Consider the following 27970-nt stretch of genomic DNA (forward strand, 5'->3'; position numbering starts at 1 on the left):
GTATTATGACAGTGTGCAGCTCTTGTATTTGTTAGCGCGTGGCTTAGAATATTCAGTGGAAGCCTTTGAAGTGCAGCTATTCAAATACTTTTCTAGTACATCATTGCCACTGGCAGAGGACTCTAGGCTCCGGTGACTGGTGGTAGGCCTTTTGCAAGCCTTGAAGAACAGTTGTCATGGCGGTATGAATTTAGGTCAGAGGGACCCTGATTACTTACGTCTTCGTTTCCCAAAATGTTGCTGTTCAGGTACAGAGCCTTCTTGGTTGGTTTTTTCATTCTCTGTATCATCTCTCTGTCTGCAAATGAAGACCACACACGTGTGAGTGAAGCTTCCCCACGAAGTGTAAAGGAGACTAGCTTGTAAAACGAACGGTACAGACTCAGCTCCAGGAACCAGGTCCTTGGAAGTCCTGTAGCCAAGAACTAATGGTGGTGCTTGGCACTCTTTCCTGAGTGGTTGGCATCTTCCTGCTTAACCACCCCACCCCCCGAGTTCGAGCACTGGTATTCTTGGTTCCACAGATGAAGGGAGATATAAAATTGTTTGAACAGGATGCTATTTGCTGTCAGATAACTCAAATTACTTAATATGAGAGCCATCTGTTGTCATTAGACCAGAGTGAAATTCACTTTGCCTTCCTGAGCTGAGACAGTGGTCGGCGAATAGGCGGGGGAGGGAGAGATTTATGACAGGTAATTAATTTTGACAGAGATTTAAAGTATTAAGCTTAGATTTTCTAAATGTTTGCCAAGACTGCACGATGCATGAGAAGATGCCTTTTACTGCAGTGCCAGGATTCACTCTTGGGTATTCCTACTCAAACGAGTGTTCTCTTATCTTATGGGTAAGACACCAAAAAGCCTTCCCAGTCTGTCACTCCAGTCATCCCTAGAGATTTAGGAAACAACAAAAACCTGATAATTTATTTCCAACGTTTTCAGCCATTAGCTATAGCCGGCAACTGTCTGGCACCTCGTTCCTACCAACAGAATTACAGAGGTTGGCTCCGACTCGGAATGCTACAACTAGGCTCTACATCGGGCTTGTCCTCAATGTTTTTGGAGAAATGCCACTTTTTGCCCTGGAGATCCATATGTTGGTTAAGCAGATGGCTTAGTGAGATGACAAATGTGACTTTTATATTATTTTCCAAGAACCTAGTTTCAGAGAAGGGGCAGAGCTTAAAGTGATGCTAACAAGTTCACATGAATCTGGGTGAGCTTTGTGGTCTATGGCTTTTCTTTATATTTAGTGTGCTGCTGTGAAGCTGTTTTGTACATGATAGACAGGAACACTGTAGAGGACGAACCCATCGCTTGCTTATCTATAGCTTCCTGCCTAGCGTCTTGTCTTAGCAGATGCTGCATGTGGCGTGTGTGTGTGTGTGTGTGTGTGTGTGTGTGTGTGTGTGTGCGTGCGTGTGGTGGGTGTGTACTGCACGCACATGTGCACGTATCCATTAGATAACAACAGGAAAGCAGAGGCTGGAGGTGTAAGGAGCCTTCTTGAGAATTCGTGATGTGGGGTGAGAACGAGATGAAGCAAGTCGTCTTTTGCATCACTGTGTCCTGGACTGCTTTACAGGCACTGATCGAATATGAGTGTGGTAGCTCTCACACAGTCTTACCTTCACTGGCGGGCACTGCGCCATCACTGCTGCCCTGGCTTTGCCTCCTGTGAACCAAGAACACGGTATCTACTTATTACTTCTATTATTCAAAGCCCCAGCATGTGGCGATCCTTGAGTGCTTCAGGTTTTTCCTTGCATCTAAATTACCTCTACCTCCTCTGCTTTCCTCTTTCCACCTCAGTTTTCTTAAACACACACATGTGCACTCGCGCACGCGCACACACACACACACACACACACACACACGCATGTACACACACACAAGAGAGAGGGGAGAGGGGACGGATGGCGGGGTGTCTCTCCTTGTTCCCCCTGAACTGGGTTGTTTTGCCAAACTCGTCTCTGTGGACTAGTCAATTGTCATTTAACTGTCGTGTGTACACTGAAGCCGGTCTCCATATGAATTCATCATGGTGGTTCTACTAGCTCTCTCTTTAAATTATAAAACTATGCCTCCATTTTCTGTGGAATGCTATGAGAATCTCGTGTAAAATCATGACATAGAGGGCTGGGAAACGATAGAGCTTCGGCACAGACTAAGGCGGTTGGAATCACTTAGAATTGCCTAGTGAATGGAAGTGCTGTTTTAAAGCCCCAGGTTTGCACGTACTCCCTACAGGACACGGTGTGTTACTCCCTACAGGACACGGTGTGCTACTCCTACAGGACACGGTGTGTTACTCCTACAGGACACGGTGTATTACTCCTACAGGACACTGTGTGTTACTCCTACAGGACACGGTGTGCTACTCCCCACAGGACACGGTGTGCTACTCCTACAGGACACGGTGTGTTACTCCTACAGGACACGGTGTATTACTCCTACAGGACATACAGGACACTGTGTGTTACTCCCCACAGGACACGGTGCGTTACTCCCTACAGGACACGGTGTGTTACTCCTACAGGACACGGTGTGTTACTCCTACAGGACACGGTGTGCTACTCCCCACAGGACACGGTGTGTTACTCCCTACAGGACACGGTGTGTTACTCCTACAGGACACGGTGTGTTACTCCTACAGGACACGGTGTGCTACTCCCCACAGGACACGGTGCGTTACTCCTACAGGACACGGTATTTTACTCCTTACAGGACACGGTGTGTTACTCCCTACAGGACACTGTGTGTTACTCCCTACAGGACACTGTGTGTTACTCCCTACAGGACACGGTGTGTTACTCCCCACAGGACACGGTGTGCTACTCCTACAGGACACGGTGTGTTACTCCTACAGGACACGGTGTGTTACTCCCTACAGGACACGGTGTGTTACTCCCTACAGGACACTGTGTGTTACTCCTTACAGGACACGGTGTGTTACTCCCTACAGGACACTGTGTGTTACTCCCTACAGGACACGGTGTGTTACTCCCTACAGGACACTGTGTGTTACTCCTTACAGGACACGGTGTGTTACTCCCTACAGGACACTGTGTGTTACTCCCTACAGGACACGGTGTGTTACTCCCTACAGGACACGGTGTGTTACTCCCTACAGGACACGGTGTGTTACTCCCTACAGGACACTGTGTGTTACTCCCTACAGGACACGGTGTGTTACTCCCTACAGGACACTGTGTGTTACTCCTTACAGGACACGGTGTGTTACTCCCTACAGGACACTGTGTGTTACTCCCTACAGGACACGGTGTGTTACTCCCTACAGGACACTGTGTGTTACTCCCTACAGGACACTGTGTGTTACTCCCTACAGGACACGGTGTGTTACTCCCTACAGGACACTGTGTGTTACTCCTTACAGGACACGGTGTGTTACTCCCTACAGGACACTGTGTGTTACTCCCTACAGGACACGGTGTGTTACTCCTACAGGACACTGTGTGTTACTCCCTACAGGACACGGTGTGTTACTCCCTACAGGACACTGTGTGTTACTCCCTACAGGACACGGTGTGTTACTCCTACAGGACACGGTGTGTTACTCCCTACAGGACACGGTGTGTTACTCCTTACAGGACACGGTGTGTTACTCCCTACAGGACACGGTGTGTTACTCCCTACAGGACACGGTGTGCTACTCCCTACAGGACACGGTGTGTTACTCCCTACAGGACACTGTGTGTTACTCCCCACAGGACACTGTGTGTTACTCCCTACAGGACACGGTGTGTTACTCCTTACAGGACACGGTGTGTTACTCCCTACAGGACACGGTGCGTTACTCCCTACAGGACACGGTGTGTTACTCCCTACAGGACACGGTGTGTTACTCCCTACACGACACTGTGTGTTACTCCTTACAGGACACGGTGTGTTACTCCCTACAGGACACTGTGTGTTACTCCCTACAGGACACGGTGTGTTACTCCCTACAGGACACTGTGTGTTACTCCTTACAGGACACGGTGTGTTACTCCCTACAGGACACGGTGTGTTACTCCCTACAGGACACTGTGTGTTACTCCCTACAGGACACTGTGTGTTACTCCCTACAGGACACTGTGTGTTACTCCCTACAGGACACGGTGTGTTACTCCCTACAGGACACTGTGTGTTACTCCTTACAGGACACGGTGTGTTACTCCCTACAGGACACTGTGTGTTACTCCTTACAGGACACTGTGTGTTACTCCCTACAGGACACTGTGTGTTACTCCTACAGGACACGGTGTGTTACTCCCTACAGGACACTGTGTGTTACTCCTTACAGGACATTGTGTGTTACTCCCTACAGGACACTGTGTGTTACTCCTTACAGGACACTGTGTGTATGTCCAGAAAATGAGGTGTGCGAAACAGAGCCACCTGCTTGGATGAGAGCCAATATTACTAGACTTCGTTTTCATATTACCTTCTCTTACTATGATAGTGGGCATTTTGTTAAAAAAAATGCCTCTGTTTAATGAACTTTTTTCTGTAATTTAATTTTGTAGAAAAGGTGGCATGAAATTCTTAACCTAGGCATACTGTTTTTTTAAATATTTATTTTATTATTTTATTTTTATGTGTATGGATGTCTTGTCCCTATGTCTGTGTGCACATGTGTGCCTGATGCCTGTGAGGTCTGAAGAGGGGATTGGATTCCCTTGAACTGGACTTAGGATGGTTATAGACCATCACTCCGGGTCCTTTGCAAGAGCCACAAGTGCTCTAAACCTATGAGCTTCTCTCTAGCCCTCCTAATCTAGGCACACTTAAACATTACACACTGACCTCCACCTAGAATTTACTCCCTAATCCTGCGTGGGCCTCTTCAAGAGTGGAAGAGAGGTGGAGATTATCAGCAGACAAATGGGAGCCTGTGGTGCAGGAAGTTGGTGGTTGCTTCCCCCTGGAAACCACTTACTTCTAAAGTCCTCTGGAGAAACGGCATGGAGATGTTGTTTGGGTAATTCAATCTGAAGTGACCCACTAACAGGGCAGAGTCCATCTGCTTCAGTTCTCTTCAGAGCTGACAAAGCATTAAAATAACACCAATTCACTGGCCTATTAAAAAGAGAGAGAGAGAGAGCAGGGCTGGGGATTTAGCTCAGTGGTAGAGCGCTTACCTAGGAAGCGCAAGGCCCTGGGTTCGGTCCCTAGCTCCGGAAAAAAAAAAAAGAACTAAAAAGAGAGAGCAGTGCCTCCTGTCTCACCGCAGGCTCCCCCCATACGTGAGCCCCTCGCATCCAGTGAGCCTGAGCATGTGTGCCTTGCCACACGGACATCAGCTTACCTGTGTACAGTTCTTTGAAAGGATGGTTTCCCAGGGCTGAAAGTTATGTTCATGCACAGCGTGAATAACCTCACACATCTCAAAAGCTGGTAATATTTCCAAACCAGTTTGAATGTCTTAGGAGTGTGTGTAAATTGAGCGCATTGGAAATCCTCCACTATAACCTGGGATAGGGAGGTGGTATTTATTTGTGGAGAAATACAACCCAGCTTATGTTTCCTTTCTCCCATAAATCAAAGATGTCTGCAGAGGAACAAAACCCTCTGAGGACATACAAGAGGACAGTTTCATAAACAGAGGTCTGACTTCAGAATTGCTGCTTTGCCTAGCTCTTGGCTTTCCTTCTACCCTGTCATTGTCTCCTTCTCCCCCTCCTCATACTCCTCCCCCCTCCCCTCATCTCCCTTTCCCCTCCCCTCCCATCTTCTTCCTCCTTCCCCCTTCCCCTCCTCATCCTCCCCCTCCCCCTCCCCAACTATCCCCTCCCCCTCAACTTCCCCCTCCTCATCTTCTTACTCTTGTCCTGTTACTTCCTCTGTACCTTTGCTTTTAAGGTGCAGGCTCTCAAATTTGATTATAGCTCTGAGTCCCTCAGAGGACTCCTTAAAACACAGATTGCTAGAGTTACCCAGGAGTTCTGGATGCCTGGAATGGGATCTCAGTGCTGCTGTGTGACTGGCAATGGAACAGGCTTTGGAGGCCACTCTAAAATTTTATAATTGAGTTTATAGAAATGCTTTCAGCTGACTTGATGCCAGTGTGAACAGTCTACTCAGGAGACACCGACTGATGACATTTCCTTTGTCCTTTGTGTCAGTAGAAGACAATGGCTTGATACTATATGTAGAGATTCAGTTTGGCCTTATAGACAAGTTTAGACAAAATACCTATATGTACTGTCTTTCTGGGCCACACCACGACTCCACCTTTGAACCGTCTCTACAGTGAGACTGTGCTAGGAGAGTGAAAGGTGCTTCAGTATGAGTGTATCCGTTTCTTTTATTTACACAGGTCTAGAGTCACCAGAACTTACCTTTCCTCTGTGTCTGTGTGTGTGTGTGTGTGTGTGTGTCTGTGTGTCTGTGTGCCCTGTGTGTGCATGTGTGTGTGTACATGTGTGTGTGTGCTCGTGTCTGTGTGTGTGTGCATGGGTGTGAGTGTGCAGGTGTGTGTGTATGTGAGTGTGTGTATGCATGTGTGCGTGTGTGTGTCTGCATGTGTGGGTGTGTGTGTGCATGTGTGTGTGTGTGTTTGTGCTCGTGTCTGTGTGTGTTTGTGCATGGGTGTGTGTGTGCATGTGTGTTTGTGTGTGTTCGTGTGCATGTGTGTGTGTGTCTGTGTGCCCTGTGTGTGCATATGTGTGTGTACGAGTGTGTGTGTGCATGGGTGTGAGTGTGCAGGTGTGTGTGTATGTGTGTGTGTGTATGTGTGTGCGTGTCTGTGCATGTGTGTGTGTGTGCTCATGTGTGTTTCTATTCCATTCTCTATGATAGACTTTAAGATCTGCCTCTTTCTTCCTACTTTGGAAAGTAACTGACTGCCAAGGAAGGGTGGCCAGTAACTTTCAGAGACATCCCTGTGACAGATTGCTTTCATTCTGGAGATGGGTGACATCTCTTTAGGAAGCTCTGGGCGTGTAAATGAGCCAGGCTGCAGTGTTTTTTGTCTGACTCCCAGGGCCTCCTCCAGGCCTTTGGTGAGGAAGGACCCAAGTCCTCTAAATGACTGTTTGCCTTTCACAGAAGAAGCCTACTGCACCAAGGCTGCCAGCCAGTATCCTGCTGGGTTAAAACAGCCTTTTTTTTGAAGTGTTTGTTTAATGTCTGAACCCTGCAGTGCATGCTGTCACCCTCCTTAGACTGTGTGGAAACTGTAGCAGGTGTGTTTGGATGGCAGGGGAGAGGCGGAGGAGGTTCACAGCTCAGATGAGCTGTCAGAGCACCTAGAGGCCATTCAAGATCCTTTGCTGCCCCAGGCTTGCTCTCCTTCTGCAGCAGTGTTAATCATCTCCTCTGGAAGCAGAGTGGGAGTGCTGTTACCTTTGGACCAACAAAACTTAATAGCCTCTTGGCAAAGGACACTTCAGCACTTCCTGCTTCCTCCAAAGTAGTTGGAGTGAAGGTAGAGGAGGCTACAGATTAAAAAAGCTGGGTTCCTGGTTCCCTTGCCAGCACACTGCATGAGATGGTGCTTGTTTTAATTGTTCCAAGGGTTAGATGTCAGGAGCCAGTTCCAAAAGAAAGCCAGCAGTGAACTGTGGCTGACAAGTGTCCTTGGCTGGTGCCCAAGCCTTGATTTACTCGAATGTTTCACATTGTGCCTGTTTTTTTGTTTTTTTGTTTTGTTTTGTTTTGTTTTCACATCACCAGATTCAGAGCCTAAGGTGTGTGTGGCATCAAGCTGTGTGTTTCCTTTATTCCTGTCCCTTGTATTTCAGGGACAGAGGACATTGGTTGTGGGGGGAGGGGGAGCAGAGGATGGAAACGTCCTCATGTCTGCCATGTCTCTCGTGCTGCAGACCCATGGAACGAATGTTGAAAAGCAGGATCCTGCTGCAAGTGCATAACATACTCTATTCAGTTAGGCTCTTAACAGCGCTGAGACATAATGGCAGCATACACATTGATTAATCCAAGCCCATGCAGACTTTGGACTAAATATCAAGTATTTACCACATTGACACGATTGAAGTGGCTTGTGCCTGTCAGGGTTGTGGTCAGTACAGTGAAATTACACTTGTTCCTCGTAAGCATGTTGCTGTGGATGCCTAAGGAAGAAGTCTGACTGAGTCCGATGGGAAGTAGAAAACGAACTACCCAGAAGTCACCAGCACACCTTACAGACCTGCTCCTGCAGGGTACAGTCACGCAGATAGAGTTCAGTGTCACTTGGCCATGGCACAGATGAAGAGGAACTCAGGATTTCATCTAAATGGAGTTGTTGGTTGGGTTGTGATAATGCATGGTGTCTAGAGCTCCTGTCTGTGTGAGTCTGAGCCTCGGCCCAGATCAGGGCAGGATGGGCTGGTGATTAGAATGAGCTGTTTACCATCGGAATCTCCTACACCCTGCACCCAAAAGCAGCTTAAGAAATGGTGCTTAGATGAAATATTACTCAGCTATCAAAAACAATGACTTTATGAAATTCATAGGCAAATGGATGGAACTGGAAAATATCATCCTGAGTGAGCTAACCCAATCACAGAAAGACATACATGTTATGCACTCATTAATAAGTGGCTATTAGCCCAAATGCTTGAATTACCCTAGATGCCTAGAACAAATGAAACTCAAGACGGATGATCAAAATGTGAATGCTTCACTCCTTCTTTAAAAGGGGAACAAGAATACCCTTGGCAGGGAATAGGGAGGCAAAGTTTAGAACAGAGGCAGAAGGAACACCCATTCAGAGCCTGCCCCACATGTGGCCCATACATATACAGGCACCCAATTAGACAAGATGGATGAAGCAAAGAAGGGCATGCTGACAGGAACCGGATGTAGATCTCTCCTGAGAGATTCACCCAGAGTACAGCAAATACATAGGCGAATGCCAGCAGCAAACCACTGAACTGAGAATAGGACCCCTGTTGAAGGAATCTTAGAAAGGACTGAAAAAGCTTGAAGGGGCTCGAGACCCCATATGAACAACAATGCCAAGCAACCAGAGCTTCCAGGGACTAAGCCACTACCTAAAGACTATACATGGACTGACCCTGGGCTCCAACCTCATAGGTAGCAATGAATATCCTAGTAAGAGCACCAGTGGAAGGGGAAGCCCTTGGTCCTGCCAAGACTGAACCCCCAGTGAACGTGATTGTTGGGGGGAGGGCAGTAATGGGGGGAGGATGGGGAGGGGAATACCCATACAGAAGGGGAGGGAAGGGGCTAGGGGGATGATGGCCCGGAACCCGGGAAGGGGAATAACAATTGAAATGTAAATAAGAAATACCCAAGTTAATAAAGATGAAAAAAGAAAGAAAGAAAGAAATGGTGCTTGGGAAATTGTTTACCAGGGAAGAGTTTATACTGATTTTGATGTATCAGAAGTGTAGTTAGTAGATAGGATTTTTAAAAAATATCAGTCTAAGAGTGTACATAGGTTGATTACTTACCTGACTTAACAAGCTACAATCTGACTTGATTGACTAGTGCATGTGAACTATGGAAACTTCTACCCAGGCTTCCCTGAAAACAAGTTTTTTATATTTATCAGGGAAATTCAAAATCTATGTTTTAGCGCATTGTCAGGACCCCCAGGGAGCTGTGCCTAGACACCTCTGAGCTCCTTCCCTTCTGTCCTTTCATGTAGCCGCACACCGGCTCCCTTGATTAGAGACCGTGTGGACATGGGTCTGTGTGAATTGAACTCACGTACTTGAGTTTTGTGGCAAGTAGCTCACCCATTGAACGACTGTCTTACTGTCTGCCTCACCACCTGACCACTTGTCATTCACACAGCCATGCCAGTCAGTGTTTGACACAAGCTGGTTGACTCTGTGTTTTGACCTTAATATCCTTGTCAGGTCTAAAACATGTGTGTGTGTGTGTGTGTGTGTGTGTGTGTGTGTGTGTGTGTGTGTGTGTGTGTACATATATATATGTATATATATGTATATATGTATGTATATGTATATATGTATGTATACAATATACATGTTTATGTCTGTGTGTTTTGGGGTTTGATGCATGCGATGGTAGTGCTGAGGTGAGAAGAAGCTTCAGCCTTTCCTTGCTGAACCTGTTTGCCTTACTAGGAGTGCACTTATTTCCAACTTGATGAAATGTGTCACTGATAGCCAGGCATGGTGGCTCATGACTAACCTGGTACTGGGGAGGTAGAGGCAAAAAGGATAAAAAGTTTAAGGCCAGACTCCACTTGTAACAAATTCAAGGTTTGCTTATACTACATAAAGTGGTGGCTTGCTCTTTTAATCTCAGCAGTCAGGAGGCAAAGCAGGCAGGTCTGAATTCAAGGTCAGCCTAGTCCACTTAGAAGGTTCTGGGCCAGCCCACATTGTAGAATGAGAACCTGTTTCCAAACTAGAAAGGGGCAGTGGGTTGATTCAGTGGGTAAGGTGCTTGCCATCAAACTGGAAGACCTGAGTTCAGTCCCCAAAACTACAAGGTGAACTCTCATAAGTTGTCCTCTGACCTCCACTCAAGGGCCATGGAATAGACACATACACACATAAACATTAATGTAATTATATTTTTAAAACCAAGGAGGGTGATACAATGTCCCTGACTAGCACTGCATTTAAAGCTTTCTAAGGTAGATAAAGCTTTTCAGTGGTCCGTGGTTTCCAGTTACCTCTGCAGTAATAAAGCAACAGGAAATGTGTGTGTAGGGCAGAGGTAGAGATTCCTGGGAGGTCAACTGGAGGGAGCAGCGTTTAGAGCAAGGGAGCAGGCTTAGGGCATGGAGACAGGAGCAGAGCTGGAAGACCACTCTAGAAGGCTGTTGGGACACTGGCAGTGTTGACTGGAACCAGAAGAGTGGCCCAGTGCTATTTTTACACGTGAAGTAGCAAACATCTGCTACAGTGGCGTCAGTTCAAGAGGACCAGATTAGATGGCGAAGCTGGAGGGGTAGCCCCAAGCTGACATCAGAGAACAGGGGAGTTACTTCATCTCATGTTACATAACACTTTCAATCTTTTTAGCCACTTACAAAACTGAGAAATCTATTTTAAGCAAATGTCTAAATAGCTCATTGCATCCTTGTGTGGCTATTCTTACTCAGCTATCACTCGCCTTGCCAAAGTATTCCCCATCCTAGAATGGGCAACCTGGGGGCCTCCAATGAGTCAGGAGATTGTGTACCCCACCACACCACCTAGGTCCAGCACATTTTGAGTATTCCATAAAGAAACCGGCGTACATGAATGAGTGGTCAGCTGCTGCTGCCCTGTTCTCTGAGCCCTGGCAACCACTAATCTGTATGCCATCTCCATGGATTTGTCTATTCTAAGTACTTTATATAAGTGGGATCGTACAATCTGTGATGGCCTTGTCTGTCTGCAGTCTTTCACTCGCCATGTCTTCAGGGTTTATCCACATCATCTCCTTAGCTCTTCGTTACTTTTCATTGCATGCACTGTGCTATTGAATGGACAATCCACAGTGTGCTCGTCTGGACGGTAGTTGAGGCACATCTTGGCGGGCTCCACTTATGGCTTAGTATAAGTAATGCCACAGTGAACCGTCATGCACACGTTATATGTAAAGTAAGTTTCCTCTTCTCGCATGGCTTCATACCTAGTAGTGGGACTTCCAGGTCCTACGGTAACTGTGATGAACTTTTAAAGAAACTGCTAAAGTGGTTTACTCTACAACTGTATATTAAATGCTATGTGCGTGTTATTTTTAATGTGACATTTACTAAGGAGAGGGGTCGTATCGTCAATACACCTATGTAACTCCTACTCAGACTTCTCATGTTCTCAAACATGACCGAATACCAGTGAACCCAGCACTCCATCCAACAGGGACTTAGCAGGTGCTTCTGAGTGGCTGCGTTGTAACCCTGACTTACTAGAGTAAACAGGATAGGAGGGGTTGACTCTTTTATGGCTCTTGGAGTCTGAAAAGGAAACAAGTCCTCTCCAACTACATATGTAAGACTGGGTTCTATACTCTGAAGGAAAATAGCTTATTTATTGTGACCAGGTATCCACAAAAGCTCCCAAGAGTGTTGTATGAAAGCTGAGATGTGGAAGACGGGTGGGTTAACTTGATGGGGGTGGAGGAATGCTCCTGCCACAGAATCATGTGTAAAAGGGGGCAAGAACGGGCATGGTGCTTTGAGCACAGAGAACATAGGGAGGGGGAAGGGAATGGTAAGGAGTGATCACGGGGAGTAAAGGGTAGCTCTGTCATAGGAAGCCATTTATCAGGACTAAGGGAGGTGGCTCCATTGTAATAATTCTGTTATACAAACAGGAGGAGCAGAACTTAGATCCCCTCATCTATTTAAAGTGCCAGTTAGAATCGTGACTGGCTGTAACCCTAGCACGGGGCAGGATAGGCAACTCCCCTGAGTTCTCCTGCCTGGCAGACTATTCAGTCACTGAGCATCTGGTTCCTCAGTGAACCAAAAAGATAAGATTGGATGAAACATCTGGTGTCACCTTCTAGCCTCCATATACATGTATGTGCACATGTATCCCCCACATACTACATACACATGTACACACACACACACACACACACACACACACACACATACATACCTCATGTCCTTTTTAGAAGAGGGAAATTAAAATATATTTTAAAAACAAGACTTTTTTAAAAGATTTAAAAGATTGTATGTTTCAGTCCTCCTTAGAAGAGAGAACAAAATACTCACAGGAGGAAATACAGGGACAAAGAGTGGAGCAGGGACTGAAGAAAAAGTCATCCAGAGACTGCCCCACCTGGGGATCCATCCCATATGCAGCCACCAAACCCAGTTACTTGCTGATGCCAAGAAATCCTTGCTAGCAGGATCCTGATATGGGTGTCTCCTGAGAGGCTCTGTCAGAGCCGTACTGATACAGATGAGGATGCTTGCAGCTAACCATCAGACTGAGCACAGGGATCCCACTAGAGGAGTTAGAGAAAGGACTGAAGGAGCTGAAGGGATTTGTAACCCCATAGGAAGAACAACAATATCAACCAACCAGATGCCCCAGAGTACCCAGGGACTAAACCACCAACCAAAGAATAGAATACACATGGAGGGACCATGGCTCCAGCTGCATATATAGCAGAGGATGGCTTGTTGGGCATTAATGGGAGGAGAGGTCCTTGGTCCTGTGGAGGTTCATTTCCCCAGTGTAGGGGAGTGCCAGAGCACTGAGGTGGGAGTGGGTGGGTGGGAGGGGGAGCATCCTCATAGAAGCAGCGGGGGAGGGAGGAGGAGGGGGAGGGGATAAAATTTGAAATGTAAATACATAAAATATCTAATAAAAAGATTTTATTGTTTTATGTGTACGTATGGGTGTGTGTGTTCATGTTTACACTTTTGCACGTGGGCTTAGAGAGACAAGAAGAGGACATTGGGCCCTGGAACTAGGAATCATAGTGACTAGCATGACATGGATTCTAAGAGCCACTCTTGGGTCCTCTGCCTGCACTCTTAGCCCTGCCATCTCTCTACCCCATGGGACATTTTTATTAGTAAAATAATTGTAGATTTTCAAAGGTATTTGTCCATAATAGGAGAAATTGTTATCTTTTGAAAACGAGATGAGCAGTGAGGCAGACGACTGTAACAAACCCTTCTAAAAGCATGTGCGGCATTCTTAGCATAAAGAAAAATTAAGTTGCTTAGAAAGTATTATTAATCATAATTTTAAAATGCTACACCTCAACTCATAAGAAGATGTAAGCTTCTAGATTAAAAAGATGATTGTGCCAAAGCTTTGTATATATTATCAGTAATGGATTTAAAATGAAGTTTAAGTCATCATTTTAAAAAAGAAAGACACTTAATATCAGAATAACTTATGAAAGGTCAATGTACAGAAAAATTTGAATATGTATCTAAGAGAAGATTAGTGGAGACATATGTAAATGGACAGATATGGTTTGACCGTGAGTTAAAAGATGTGAGCTTCAAATCAAAGTTTTAAAGGGATTTGTTATTTTGTTGTGTTTGTGTTTGCATGTGTTAGGTCTTACGAATCCATGGTTCACAGGCTGGAGAGATGGCTCAGTGGTTAAGAAAGAACACCGACTGTTCTTCCAGAGGACCCAGTTCAATTCTTACCATTCATAGTTGGTTCACAACAATCTGTGACTTCGGTTCCAGGGCATTAACTCCCTTTTCTGGACTCTGCACACCAAGCACGCACATGGTACACAGACACAAATGTAGATAAAGTATTCATATCCACTGTTTCTAACTGACAATCCAGCCAGCCTTGATGGTAACACCTAGACAATCTCAGCATTCAGGGGCTTTCAAGGTCAAGGTCAACATGGACTTTATAGTGAAACATATGTCAGAAGGGAAGAAAAGAAGAAAGGGAGGGAGGGAATGAATAAGCAAACTTTTTTTTTAAATCATAAATTTTATAAATTTATAAATTTTGTAGAATACAAAGGACTTAAAACAGTCAAATTACCATCACAAAAGATGTTAGGTGACTTAGAGTAACTACCTCAGAGATTTTTCCATAACAGTGCAAGGTGGCATGAGGACCTGAAAGCAGGGTAACAGGATAAATGCAGAGGTCAGAGGTCAGCCTGTCACATGCTATGCCAGCACACTGAAGGAGAGGAAAACCTTTTACTCAGAGTCTCTGATATCTAAACAGAAGGGGGATGCAAACACAGACGGAGTAGGAGTCATGTAAAGTACCCATCACTGTCCACTTGGGGAATAGCTCTAGGGTCCTGGCCCTAAGACAAGGAGCTCCCCAGGTGCTCAAGTCCTTCATACAAAACACTTAACTGCTAAATATAACCTGTCAACAATGCCCCAGATACCTTAAGTCATCCCTGGATTACTTTTGATACATTTATTGGTTACTTCCCCCCACCGTAATGAATTGTATGATATAAATAGTGCTGATAGTTTTAGAATCCATGACCACTTGGCTCCAAGGACCTGAGCAGAGCATCATGGTGACTGGTAGGAGTGTGTGGTGGAGAACTAAACAGCTGGTGGCAGACAGGAAACAAAGAGAGAGGAAGAGACTAGGTACCCAGTGTAACCTTCAAAGGAAGAAAGAAAAAGCAGCTCCCTTCTTCCTCCATTTAGACTCTGTTTTCTGATGTTTCCAGAGTCTTCTAATATAATACTCCCTGCTGGGACCAGCTTTTCATAATAGGAGCCTACAGGGATATCATGTAGTAAGGTTATAGCAGTACCTAACTCATTATACATACTATGTAAAGAATTATAATATCTGTCGTGGTTAGAAAATAATGATGATTTAAAAAAATCTCTATTTGTTTTATATAACCATAGTTACTTTTTTAAAAACTATTTTCTAGCCACAATTAGTTGAATCCACAAATTAGAACCTGTGGATACAGAAGGGGATGACTGTACGTGAAATCCAGGACCAGCCTATGGCACACAATTAACAGTGGTTTCTGAGTCTTGAGGCATGGATATTGCAGCCAGGGCACAGGCAACCCTTCTGTAGACTTCCAGCATGCTAGAAGTGGACACATGGCTATCCACACCTCTCAAAGCTCACGGACCAGAACACTTACGATGTGTTGTAAGTTTTACTTCAGTTGGGAAGGAAAGTCATGAGGGTGAGCAAGGCAGATACTGTAACCGAGGGGAGCAGGCCAGGTGCGAGACAGCGAGCAGCCATGACTGTAATGGAAGGCTTCTGACTCCTGGAAGGAGCTGTTCACGCGGTCACAGCATGGTGTTCAACCCAAGGTTGCCTCGCCTTAGAGAACGCTTCCTGATACGCTAAAACGCTTTATTTTCTTCTCATGTGATTTTTATATTCAATTCTTAACATACGATAATCAGTGCTCTGATTTTTTTCTTGCAAAATTGCATACATTTCTATAAGTCTAAATATATATATTTATAACACTTTGCATTTTGCTCAGTAGTCAGTCCTCTGTAACAATGGGCTCTACATTTACAGATTCGAACAGCCTCAGGGCAAAAATATTAATGTAAACGGAAGTGTGTATGCATTGAGTGAGTGCAGACCTTGCTCGTGCCATGATGTCCTAGTTACTATGAAATAATAATAACTGGTTGTCTACTGTTCGCATCAGGCAATCTCAGTAACCTGGATATCTCAATTATTTACGGGGATGTGCACGGGTTGTACGTAAATCCTATTTTCTATGGACAGGGCTTTAAGCATCTGCAGATTGTGGTACCCTGGTGGGAGGAGCGCTCCTAAAATAACAGTGCCCACAGGGGATTGTATGTATGTATTGTGGTGAGTTGCATCAGCCTAATTAACACATCCATCCCCTCAGTAGTTGTCTTTGGTGAAATTATTCAGCCTCTCCTCTCTTCAGTTTCCGGGTATAGCATGCGTTAACTACTGTTACTGTGCCAGTCGGTTGATTTTCAGACCATTCCCTCTGCCCCCACGGAACGCCTTTATTTTCATGTCAGACTTCATCGTTTTTTAGAAATGTTAGACAGGGGCTTAAAAATGAATAAACCACAGTGGAAAAAAAAAAAAACCAACAATAAGGCTTGGGAGGATGGCTCAGTGGGTATAGCACTTGCTAGGAATGCACAAGGACCAGGGTTAGGGAATCATAGACCAACATTATAGTCAGGTAGGCTTGGTAGTTCACCTGAAATCTCCAGGGCAGGGCAGCTGGCTAGATACACCAGTTCCGGGTTCAGCAAGACACTGTGCCTCAGTGTATAAGGTAGAGAGCAACTGAGGAATATACTTGATATCAATATCTGGCACGCACGCACGCACGAACGCGCGCACACGCACACACACACACACAAACACTCTCTTACACACACACATATACCTATGTATACATACGTATATACCCCCACATGCAAACATACATATATGCACACATGTGTACACATATATACACTTGTAATAAAGGGGTTATTATTGCACTTCGAAAAACATTTGCTTAATAAGAAATAGGCTCTGAAGGAAATACATTTCAATAAAGAAATCTCCATGTATTTTTGCCCAAACATCAGTTAACCTAGTTAGAGTCCACTCAGACAGCACTTGGCTGCCTCTTGTGGATGCTTGTTTACATTTTACCTACACGGTTATAAGTAACAGGCAGCATGTTCTCTCCTTTAATCTTGAGTCATGGTGACAACCATTCTGAGATACACACCAGGAAGCATGGGCAGGCACAGCCTAAGCCCAGGCTTTTAGTGTGAGATGTGTTGTCTGGATTCCAGGTACTGTGTGCACAATGGTGAAGCCCAGCCTTCTTCCTGGGATCAGCTGGGTGAACTCTGCTAGCCTTAGAGTTTTTAGAGACCAGATACAGTTCTGAATGTGTATGGTTCAGATCCCTAGTCCCTATCTGTTTGAGCAGAATAAGAATAAGAATTTTAACATGCATATAGTTACAGTGTTGGTATGTGAGACGTACTTAGTCTTAGCCTTCCACTTGAATGTAATAAAGTTTTCTCATCAAAGTGCCTTGCAGGGTGTTTATTCTTGCATTGATTTTTCTGTCAGCATCTGGTGTCTTAGGTGACAAAGAGGCACAAGACATGAGAAACAAAGAGCAAAGTAAGACATGGGCCTTAGAAGAGAATTTGGCGTACACAGGTTTTATCTAGATTAAAAGAATGCAGACTCGAATGCTGGTTTTAAAACATCATGTGGAATTAATGTTGGGTTTGCTCTTTAATGTCTTGAGCTTATTCTCAAGACTTTTCTAGAGGGTTCCAGCCCTGCCCCTTCTAAGATCACCGGGAACTGAGTGTCATGTAATTTTTCCTATTAATTGCTTAGTTTGTCATTTCACATTGTGTATGTGCTGTGCTGTTTCTGATGTCAGAGCAAACCTTGGCTTTGCCCTCAAGGATTTCATGTCTGGGCCATTTATCATTGGGCCTTGGTGTTTTAAGTTCTAAGCCCAGCGGTCCCTGCCTCACTTGTACTGTTTTCAGTGTTCGGGGTGCATCGCCATGCTCAGGATTACATCACAAACCTAGAGTGGGTGAAGTTAGAGGTACTGAGTACCCGTACTGTGCAACGAGGCAGGAAGTCCACTGTAAAATGCTCTTCTCATGATTTAAGAATAGCATCTTTCACTTTTCCTACTAAGCCAACATGGAATGTTTTTGCATTATTATGGACCTAATAACACAGGGTTCTTTTCATTTCTTCTTTGTATTAAAGTCTTATTAATTAAAATTTTGTGATGTCCTTGCTTTACTGTCTTTGTCTATTCAAGATTGAAATTGATAATGACTATAACCCATGTAGACCAGGACCACCTCAGAATAATGGCTGTCCTTAGAAAATGGATGTAGGCTAGGCATTTTCCTTTAACATAATTTGTCAATTTTCTCCTCCCCACCCCCAACCCCTACTCAATGTTGAGGTTCCCCTGTGACTTGGAGGAGTCGTGCAGCTGCTCCAGTGAGGCTGCCTTGAGTTGGAGATGAATTACTGCAGGGGCTGACAGAAATCAAGAGTTTGTATTCCTTTGTATGCCCCTTGCGACCACAACTAGTTTTTAAAGATATAGTATTGCCGCTAGCCATTTCATTAGAAGCTGTTTGTTTAAAATAATCATTTCATTAGTTAGAACTCTGTGATTGGTAGAAAAAAAATGTTCTTTAAAATGTCATCCTTTTTTCTTTGCAGTTTTGAGAAATGGCGCTTGGGAAATTGTTCACTGGGAAAAGGTATGCATTGGCTTTATTTTAATCTAGAAGAAATGCATAAAACTTTATAGCATAATTTTTGTATGTATTAGAAGCAAATGTCAACAACCCTACTAATACGGAAGCCATTTAGTAATCACTGTAAGCATTCATGAAGCCTTCACTTAGCTCCATAGGCCAAGCATCTCTGTACTCTTCCAGGAAGACTGTTCTTCTGGAAAGTACTACCTAGAACATTCATGTTTCACAGTATATTTTGAGTACTCGTTCATAGATTTTATTTATTTTGTGTTGTGAATTTTGTTTTAATCATCTACTGTCCAAGTAAAAGAAATTCTGCAATTTCACATTTGCATGCTTTAGTTGAAACTCATATAGGGAAATCACCCCATTTACATTTTACCACTATTTAAAGACAGGTAGTCATGCAAACTGAACAGAAGTCAGTTCTGCGCTTCAGAGGTTGACCTGCTAGCTAGGAACTCCACCGTTGTGAGTGCAGTCACAATTTGGCAAGTGTTATCCAGGTGTCTGTTCTTGTAGCCATTACTTGCAAAAGGTAAGCAAGAACAACTGGTAGTCCTTCCACACATCTCCCGGTCATCCACAGGGAACAGCCTTGGTGGCCATCAGATGGCTTCTTAGAGGCCAGGCAGTGAACACTGGATGTATATCTCACATTATCTTACTGGGACAACAAAAGTGTTGTCTGCTGTTACTTCATTTATACTCCATTGAGGTCCATGCACACAGTTCTCCTTTGTGATGGTCCTGGCCACTATCTGTCAGTGGAGGGATAAGGTAGAGACTCTTCTCAATAAAAAAACAAACAAACAAAAAACTGATTATTTGTTGATTTTTTTTAAATCACTAGCTAGCCTATGAACTGACATCTCCTCTTGTAGAGATGTGGGAATTCACAGCTCTCTGCTCTCTGGTCTTTGACATTAAAGTAATAAGGAGGAAAGCACCTTTACATGCTATATTTCTATAGCAGGCAGCTCTGTTTCAGAAGAATGAAGTAGAAAACAAAACAGCTAAAAAACTTTCCGGAATGCCATGCTTTTATGGGTTCATCAGCTACTTGTGGGCTTAAACATTTTACAGAGAAGACAGATGGGATGTATTCAGATACAGTTTATTGAATGTGTGTGCATTGTATTGCAAGGGTTATCAGTATAGTTAACAGAAAGACACAGTTTGTTTTTGTTTTTTGTTTTTTTTCTTCTTACCAAGACTTCCCACTCAGGTAATATACAAAGTCGAGAAGTAACTCTCTTTCACTCCATTGTAAAATTTTCCTCACGGCAACCATTATTATGAGGGTGTGCTGTTGAACACAGATTATCATAACTCTCACTTTTAGATTTTTAATAGACAAAGATAACAAATCACTAACTGTGGTTGCCTGTATTGATAGCATCGCTGGTTATTCTTGAGGTCAAGACCACGCTTAATGTGCATATCCCATATTATGAAAAGACAGAATTTAAGGTATTGTCAAAAAGCCACCCAGTTAAAAAGAGCTGAAGTTATTTAGTAATTATAACTAGATAGTTATATTCACAAAATTGGTTCAACAATGAATTCAAGATAAACATGCAAAACTCATAATATTTTGATGTTGGCAGTATTGTTAGGAAACATAAGGAAGTCCTCATTCTTACTGATATGTGGAATCTGTGTGAGCTGTGAGAAGAAAGCAGATGTTCTCTAGATGTCAAATATTCACATGAGTGAGGCTGGTGTGATAGCACATGTCAGTGATCCCAGCACTCAGGAATCTGAGTCAGGAAGGTAGTCTCAAGTTTGAGGTTAGCCTGATCTATACACTAAGACTTTGTCTCTCACAGTAGATGCTAACAGGTAAAATAGAGAAGAATCCAGTGTCCTGAAATGAGGCAGGTTCAATATTTGATAAGCAAGGAGAAATTGGAGATTGGCAGGGTCAAGAAATAATACTTGAATACTTGGGTTACATCTAAATCATGATTTGTGCAAAAATAAATTCCATCTGGCTAAAAGAGTTAAGTGTTAAAATGCTGTTTTGAAATACACATTTATAGAATTTTATTAAGTATGTAGGAAAGATCAATATCTCATGATTGTGGTTATATAAATTTTAAACCTATACAAAAGATACCACAAATAAGTGAGAGGAATATATTAAATATTGGTACCAAATAAGACAAAAGATTTAGGTTATTATTCTTTAAACAAACAAACAATAAAACAAAGTCCGTAAAAAGCAAGAAGGAATATCAACTAGACTTGGTGTGATGGCCAACCAGACAACAAAAAGTACAAACGTAAGTGTAATCAATGTTTCATTCATGGTCAAATAAATATGAGAAACTCGCGTTCCAGAATTTTTATTTTATATTACATTGGCATACTGTTGCAGTCTAGAATTATGGCTGCCCATGATAAAATCTGTACAGAAGATCCTGGTAATTTATAGCCCATCTCTACAATAATCATAAAGTGTGAGAAAGTCTACACATTCAAAATGTTTTTATAAGATTTAAAGCTAGAATACACCTACACTCGAGAACAGGCGAGTAAGTCACAGTTTTCCGCATCCATATTTTACAAGTAAAACTTTGATTTTACATACCGTGATGACACAGAAGGTTGTATACACTCATCCAGTAAATATTTATTAAATGTATGTGCCGAGGAGTGAATGGGCTCATCACAGGTAACAAAACATGTAGTGGCATCTGTATCGTAAAATGTAATCACATGTAAAAGAGTAGACCTGTGCTACTGAGCTGCCAGCCATGCAAAAAGAAAAAAAAAAGTGTATTGAGCAAGCAGCAGATACAAATGACACAGATGCAGACTTTCTTGGTGGTGGCTTGGACATATTTCTGGGATAGGTCTTGTCAATGGTTCACGTGAAACATTGTACAGGGAAAAATAAACTTAGTAAACTCAAACCAGTAATGCCATCCGCATGCCCTTGTGGTATGAAAAACCCACTGGCAAATGGACTTTACTTCCAGGTAATGTCACTGCGATTCTTAGTGTGTGGGTGTTTTTAATGTCTCTCAGAAGACTTAATAGCTTTGTCAGTGTCCATTCAGTCACCACAGAACATCAGGATGCTCTCAGATGCTAGCAGGTCAGCACTCCACATGGCCACGAAGTAGTTTCTCTATAACAAAGGTGAAGTTTCAAGATTTTTAAAAAAAAACATTGTCATGACAAAGCCTCCCCCTTAGGGGTTGGTGGTGAAGATTCTGTATCTCTTGAAACAGCAGCATCTGGCCTGCTCGCTCTCACCATGCAGACTAGTTCTTCACGGAGACGTGCAAAGATCACTGCTCAGGTTTTTTTGAGACAGGTCCAAGTAGAGAATCTAGCTGAAGGATCTTGAAACAAGTAAATATTTCTGGCACAGCGGGAGAATATGGCATGGGAGCTGTGTGCATAGCTGAAAGTCACGGCAAAACTGTCTAAGGGGTAAGTTCCCACCACGAGATAGATTTCTCTGGATGAAAACCGTATCCTGAAAAATTCTCATATAAAATGCAAATATGTTGTTACCTACAATCGGAAATAGTATGATTCTTAAGTAAGTCCTTTATAGTTAGACTATTTTAATCCCTTTTTCTTAATCTTTGATCATAATTGCTCATGTCCGTGGCTTGGGGAAGTTGAAGGCAGTGAATCAAAAGCCCTAAATATTTCCCAACGTCCTCCAGCGGGATCCGTGCTCAATGCATTGTTTCTGTCCCAGCCTGCCCTTCTTTCTGGTTCCCTCATTCTGGAGCGAAGAATACCGTGTTAGGAGGTTAGAACCAGGAGAGAAAGTTGCTTAGGTATCTTTGAGAAACAGATCTCAAACACAGGCAAGGAAAGGGGGTTCCCTGCTTTCCTCACATCATGAGAGCTACTTGGGCAATGAGTAAGCTCTTGGCTCTCCAGGCTGCCGGAGTCCCCACAGTACAGCATCTATGGAAGGGGTTATATTTTCTTCCGCTTATAATCCAAGCCCTTCTGATGTCTCGCAATGAAGAAAGAAGCTGGGTAGCACTGCAGCCCGTTAGGAATTCTCAGCAGTCGAAGGCATCAACCTAACGCCCCCAGAGGCGTTGCAGCCCTTGTTTTCTGAAGCGCGGAGTTTAATTGAAGGAAAAATGTTAACACATGGAGACGATTAAGGACTGGCTGCATGGTAACTGGGTTGGCATTCCCTCTAAGTGCCTTGACTGCAGAGCACTTGGCTTTTATAATCCTTTTTGTCCTTGGTACTGTTAGTTGCAGCACATTATTAAAGGACATCGTGTATTTATACATATCATTTTTATAGTTTTGTTTTGTTTTGTTTTTGTTTGGTTTTTTTTTGTATGTTCATCCTCTTTTGAGTTAGTGAGTGTTCAATTCCAACAGACTCGGTATTTTGGGCATTTTTCGATGTCCACATGGTAGGTTTCAACTGAAGTGATTATTATTTTTTTTTTAATTTTAAAAGCATGCCATCTAGCACTTTCCTGTCTGGAAAGTGGGCATATACACCATAGTTAATAATAGGTGCCACTCTCCAGCATTCCCGCACTATCTCTCCCAATAGATAAATTACTGCAGTGACCCCGGCTGTAGTAATTACATGATGATCCCCACTGAGGGTCCCGGGCCTAAGCAGAGCCAGGCTGTTGCTGAGTTCAGACACGGTGTTTGGTAAAAGCTATTTGCCAAAAGCAGTAAGAGCCTGACAAAATAGCTTCCAATAGTTTCTGGCCACAACAGAACTTTAATTCACCTTCATGCCATACTCAAAGGTTAAAAACGTGCTACCATATAATAACGAAAAATCGTGGTTTATGTTATTTGAATTACACTGATATTCTCTTTAGAGTTATGCAAAAATCAGGCTATGAGAGATAAGTAGGTGTGCATTTGAGTCTCAGCTTTTCCATTCATCCTGAATATGTGACTCAGAAACTTAGAGCCCTAGATGTTTTTTTCCTTTCTCAGTTATAAATTAAAGCGACAGCTCACAGCTGCCATTTCTTCACTTGTACGGAGACTCCCTTAAGGAAGAGGTTCTAACTGCAGATTCCTCCTTCTTGTTTTTATGTCAAAGAGAGAGCATTTAAGAAGTGGAGATGTCAATCAAGTGTGTAGGTAGAACTGATCAAAACATCTTTTTAAGATAAATAACAGATAAAAACAAATATAAATTCACCTCTAATATTATGCCATTTTGTGGAAATTAGAACTTTTAAAAAATTCTGTGCATTAATAAATGGGTTGTATTTTTTTTTTACTATCTTTCCATGCAGATAATTAACCAATTCCCAGTTTTCTTTCAGGTAAATGTTGGAGATATAGTTATAATAAAAGGCAAAGAGTTTATACCTGCTGACACTGTCCTTCTCTCGTCAAGGTAGAGACACCTACTGATGCTCAAACAGTGTAGAGGATGGTTTCTCTACCCTGCATTGACCTTGTGATTTCTCCAAGGAAATAAAGAATAAACGAAGAATTTCAAACCTCCCATGATTCTTAATTAAGCATTTACAAAACTGATTGGCTTCATGTGTGCCAAATAGACTGAGTATCAGGTACTGCATAACCCAGTCTCCCCTCTCTCTGGCTCTATCCAGAGCCCTGCGGTGCGTGTGGACCACTAACTCTGTCTTTGAGTCCCTGTCATTTATATTATGCCGTCCATGGACTGGGCTCTGTTGACTCTTCTCTTTTCGGTCCTCATTTATAATAAACCCCTTTACTGTGACGGGGTCATCTCTTGCAAACCTTCCTGTTCCTCGTGGTGAAATGCTACAAGAGAATGGATGAGTGATTTCTTACTGTCATTGTGCCTTTCCAAATGACACAGTTTTCCCACCAAACTGAGAACTTTATTCTTCCCCTTGAGTCCCTTCCGTTACTGAGTATAGATCTTTCTGTTGTTGTAGCATTCACATTTTAAGATAATTGTGAATCAGTATTCAGAACATACGGCCTTAGGATTAAAAGCTACCACACTAGTCCTTGAATGAATTCAGGATTTAAAACCTCACAGGGGGTCCTAAAATAAACAAAGAAGAAATGTGTTCTTGAGGTTGTTTATCGTCATTTCCTTGGACAGTTTGATTTGTAAAATCCACATAAAAAATATGGACAGTGTCCTTTTTTCAAAATCTATTTAATCAGGTCATGATTGAGAACGATTGGGTTTTTTTTCCAAGCTAGCAAAGCGTAATCAGGAAAGCAGTCAGTCCTTGGCCGTTTATAGAATCAGGTATTCGGGCGTTTGAAATCGCCCAGGCTGTTCCGATTTCCCCAGCTGACGTCTCTGTGTAGCACAAATGACTGTTCTTAAGTCTGACGTAGTTACCTTTGTCTACAGCTTTGGTGGAGAGAGCGTCTAAAATGGAGTTATTAGCTTATTGACTTTCCTTATCTGGGTGGGAGCAAGTTCGGGGATGAGCCTGAGGTAGCCTAAAATTAAAGCAGGAATATCACTGCCAGTTCTGTTTTTTCAGTGACTTTCAATCCGAAATGAGCAAGCGGAAGTGTTAGCACGTAGCCACGGATACATTTATGTGGCAGAAACATGGAAGAGAGCCACCCAGGCAGATTCTTGGTGTGACTTTCATGTGTCTCCAGATACAAGGCCTCCGCTCCTATACGCTCTGAACCACAGTGTGTTACCTATACTAATTATTAAATCGCTCCAGTGGTGCGGCCATGTCCTCTGAGTGCCTAAGACATCTGTGCAGCTCTCCACACCAGTTAATACGACCGGGAGCAGTCAACTTGAAAGCGTTTTGGAGTCAGAACAAAGTCACTTCTGCAGTGTCTGAGAGAAGGGGGCTAGGTGCACTTGTCTCTCAAATAGGTAACAAATAGGTTTAAGATCACTTCTTTGCTGATTTGCTCGGAGTAAACAAAGTTTGCAGCAAATCGAGGAGTTTAAGGAAAGGAAAGGAAATCTGTACGGTAACTCTATAAAATGTTTTTTATTTAATTTGATAAATGCTTTTATGTCAACTTTAAAATACTAGATTTTCACCTTAGAAATGTAAAATTGGGCAGCTTTAAATCAAATAGGCGATCTTTGAGTATTAAACATTTTCATCTCTCCCTTCAGGCCTGATCAAAATAAGTTTTGAAAAAATCGGCATTAGACATTTTTATTAACATGAATCCTCTTCTGTAATAATTTCAAACCTTCTGTCTCTTTTGTCCATTTGTTTGGTTTTTGTTTTCTCTGTTATTCGTTTCTTCTTTTTTTTTTCCTCCTCCCCATTTTAATTCTTTTAAACTGGGACATGTAGGTGGCAGTGGGGGAGATAGTGAAGGTGACCAATGGGGAGCATCTCCCAGCAGATCTCATCAGTCTGTCCTCAAGGTCAGAACCACAGAGTGGCACAGGGCGTGTGTACGTGGGTCCTCAGCTTAAACCAAAGAACAACTGCACCCAAATGCGGTTGGGCTGGATCTCTTCCCGTAAAGCACAAATGCGTGTGCTCCTGGATGACGTGGACTGGAGAAATTGTAAAGGCACTTCACGAATACAGTGCTGGACGCTCTTTGTCCTCAGCTGGGCAGATTGAACCCCTAGGACTCCCCACAGGAGCCCAAGGGAGTTTACTTTCTCGTGCATTAAGTCACATATGTTTTAACAACGTGCCTCGCCTTTAAGGCTTTAGTTATTGACTCTCCAGGATATTGTATGTGATCAGTGTTAAGCTTTTCGTGACTCAATCACGGAAAACCGATTACCTTGTAAGGGTATCTTCTTATTCTTATATTTTAAATTTTCTGCAAGTTCTGTGGAATTTCTGCAGTAACTGCAACTAAGATTTGGGCTTGTATAGGGTTTATAGAGGACCCCTACACGAGGCTGGATGTTGTACCTTTCCGTACTGCATGCTTTGGGATCCAACTTCATCCCGGCTGTAACTTCTGAACCAGTGCGCACTGCTGTGATTTGTGTGGGCCGTCCCCGTGTCTGTCCTGTGCCGTGCACCTTGTTCCGTTTTTCCACTTACTAATCAAAACGCTTGCTTTGCCCCTGACTGTACTTGTCTTGGATGTCACCGTGACTTGCTGAAGTATTTATGAGCTAGCATGATTCCTGACTGCTGCCTCTTCACAGCCTTAGTGCTAGCGCAGTCACAGCCGTCTGAAGTCATTGTCAGGAATGTTCCAAACTGGGACGTATCTCATTGGCCTCAGGTAGAAGTCAGCCATTTAAACGTCCTAATTTCTTAGTCATTTGAAGCTCAATACAAGTTGTTTTGTATGGAGGGCAGTATTAGAATTAGGCTACTTTTATTTTACTACAGGACTGGCTTTGGATACGTATATTTATTAGTGACATTTTAATGAGTTTTACTGCCGAGATAAAGAATTGGCGGTCTCATTTACTGTTGTGTTTGCCGCCATTTTTCTGTGTTGGCAGAGAAATGTGATTTACAGCTTTAGAAGCCACTTACGTTTCAGATATGTGGAAATGATAAAGCTGGACAGTTGCCAGACTGAAAACAACTATTGTGACCATGAGTTAAAAAACATTTTTTGGAATAATTGAGAGTAAAGATATTAATATGGAAAGATTTCTCTGCTTGGGAAATAGCAACCTATACGAAAGAAAGCTTGTGGGGAAAACTTGAAGAATGCATGAGGTTACTTTAAATTAATCTATAAAATGTGATTGATGTCTAAGTCTTTAGGTAAAGCTTTTGTTAATTAGTGATAAACTCAAGCTTATGTGCCCATTTCTGGCACTTAGCACAGTCTATTTTGCACATGTACAAATTGGAGGTTGATTAAAAAATTCCAGTGTTTGCAACTTACAAATTTCTTTTCTATTTATAGTTATCAGATAAATAAGCTAGGCTACATCTTATGTAGCCAAGTGATAATGAGATTGTTTAACTTAAGAATACTTTTTGGGTTATCTTCATAATGCTTTTTTATAGAGCTGAGGGTTAAATTTTTACAGTCAGGCCACACTCATACATCCATAGCAGCCAAGCCAAAAAAAAAAAAGGTGAAATGGCTGTAATACAACTGGAGAACACAGGCCCCAGGTCACCACATCCAGAAAGCAATTAAAACCCTTAGATGGGGCAGCTGGAGGACAAGGAGCAATATGGCCAGGTGGGCTGATATTTGCTTCAGGAACATCTCAGGCAGGCTGGGTTGATGGACCAGTTCATAAAGTGCTTGCTAATACACATGATGACCTGAGTCCAATCCCTGAGACCCTGCATAAAAAAGCCCACGTGTGCTGCTGTGCTTGTAAGCCCACTGCTAAGGAGACAGACACAGGCAGGCTGTTGAGCTCACTAACCAGTTAGCCCTGGTGTACTCA

General features: G+C 43.2%; 2 protein-coding genes across 14 annotated transcripts in view; both read left to right on the plus strand.

The window, feature by feature from the left end:
* The window catches only part of Atp8a1 (ATPase phospholipid transporting 8A1), a 242556-nt gene that overhangs the window by 44286 nt on the left and 170300 nt on the right, over positions 1-27970 (plus strand). For 4 of the 13 annotated variants that reach the window (NM_001426995.2, XM_087582503.1, XM_087582509.1 and 1 more), the window contains 2 exon segments: positions 18614-18654; positions 23955-24028. In NM_001426995.2, the coding sequence (NP_001413924.1) occupies positions 18614-18654; positions 23955-24028 (115 nt within the window). 13 annotated transcript variants of the gene reach the window in all.
* LOC148001324 (uncharacterized) lies at positions 1733-5186 on the plus strand. Its single transcript, XM_087584499.1, has 3 exons — positions 1733-1757; positions 2519-3045; positions 3136-5186. Exons 1-3 carry the CDS (start codon positions 1733-1735, stop codon positions 4381-4383), a joined length of 1800 nt encoding a protein of 599 aa, XP_087440625.1. The 3' UTR covers positions 4384-5186.

This window comes from Rattus norvegicus, chromosome 14 (genome assembly GCF_021556685.1).
Source record: "Rattus norvegicus strain SHRSP/BbbUtx chromosome 14, alternate assembly SHRSP_T2T, whole genome shotgun sequence".
NCBI lineage: Eukaryota > Metazoa > Chordata > Mammalia > Rodentia > Muridae > Rattus > Rattus norvegicus.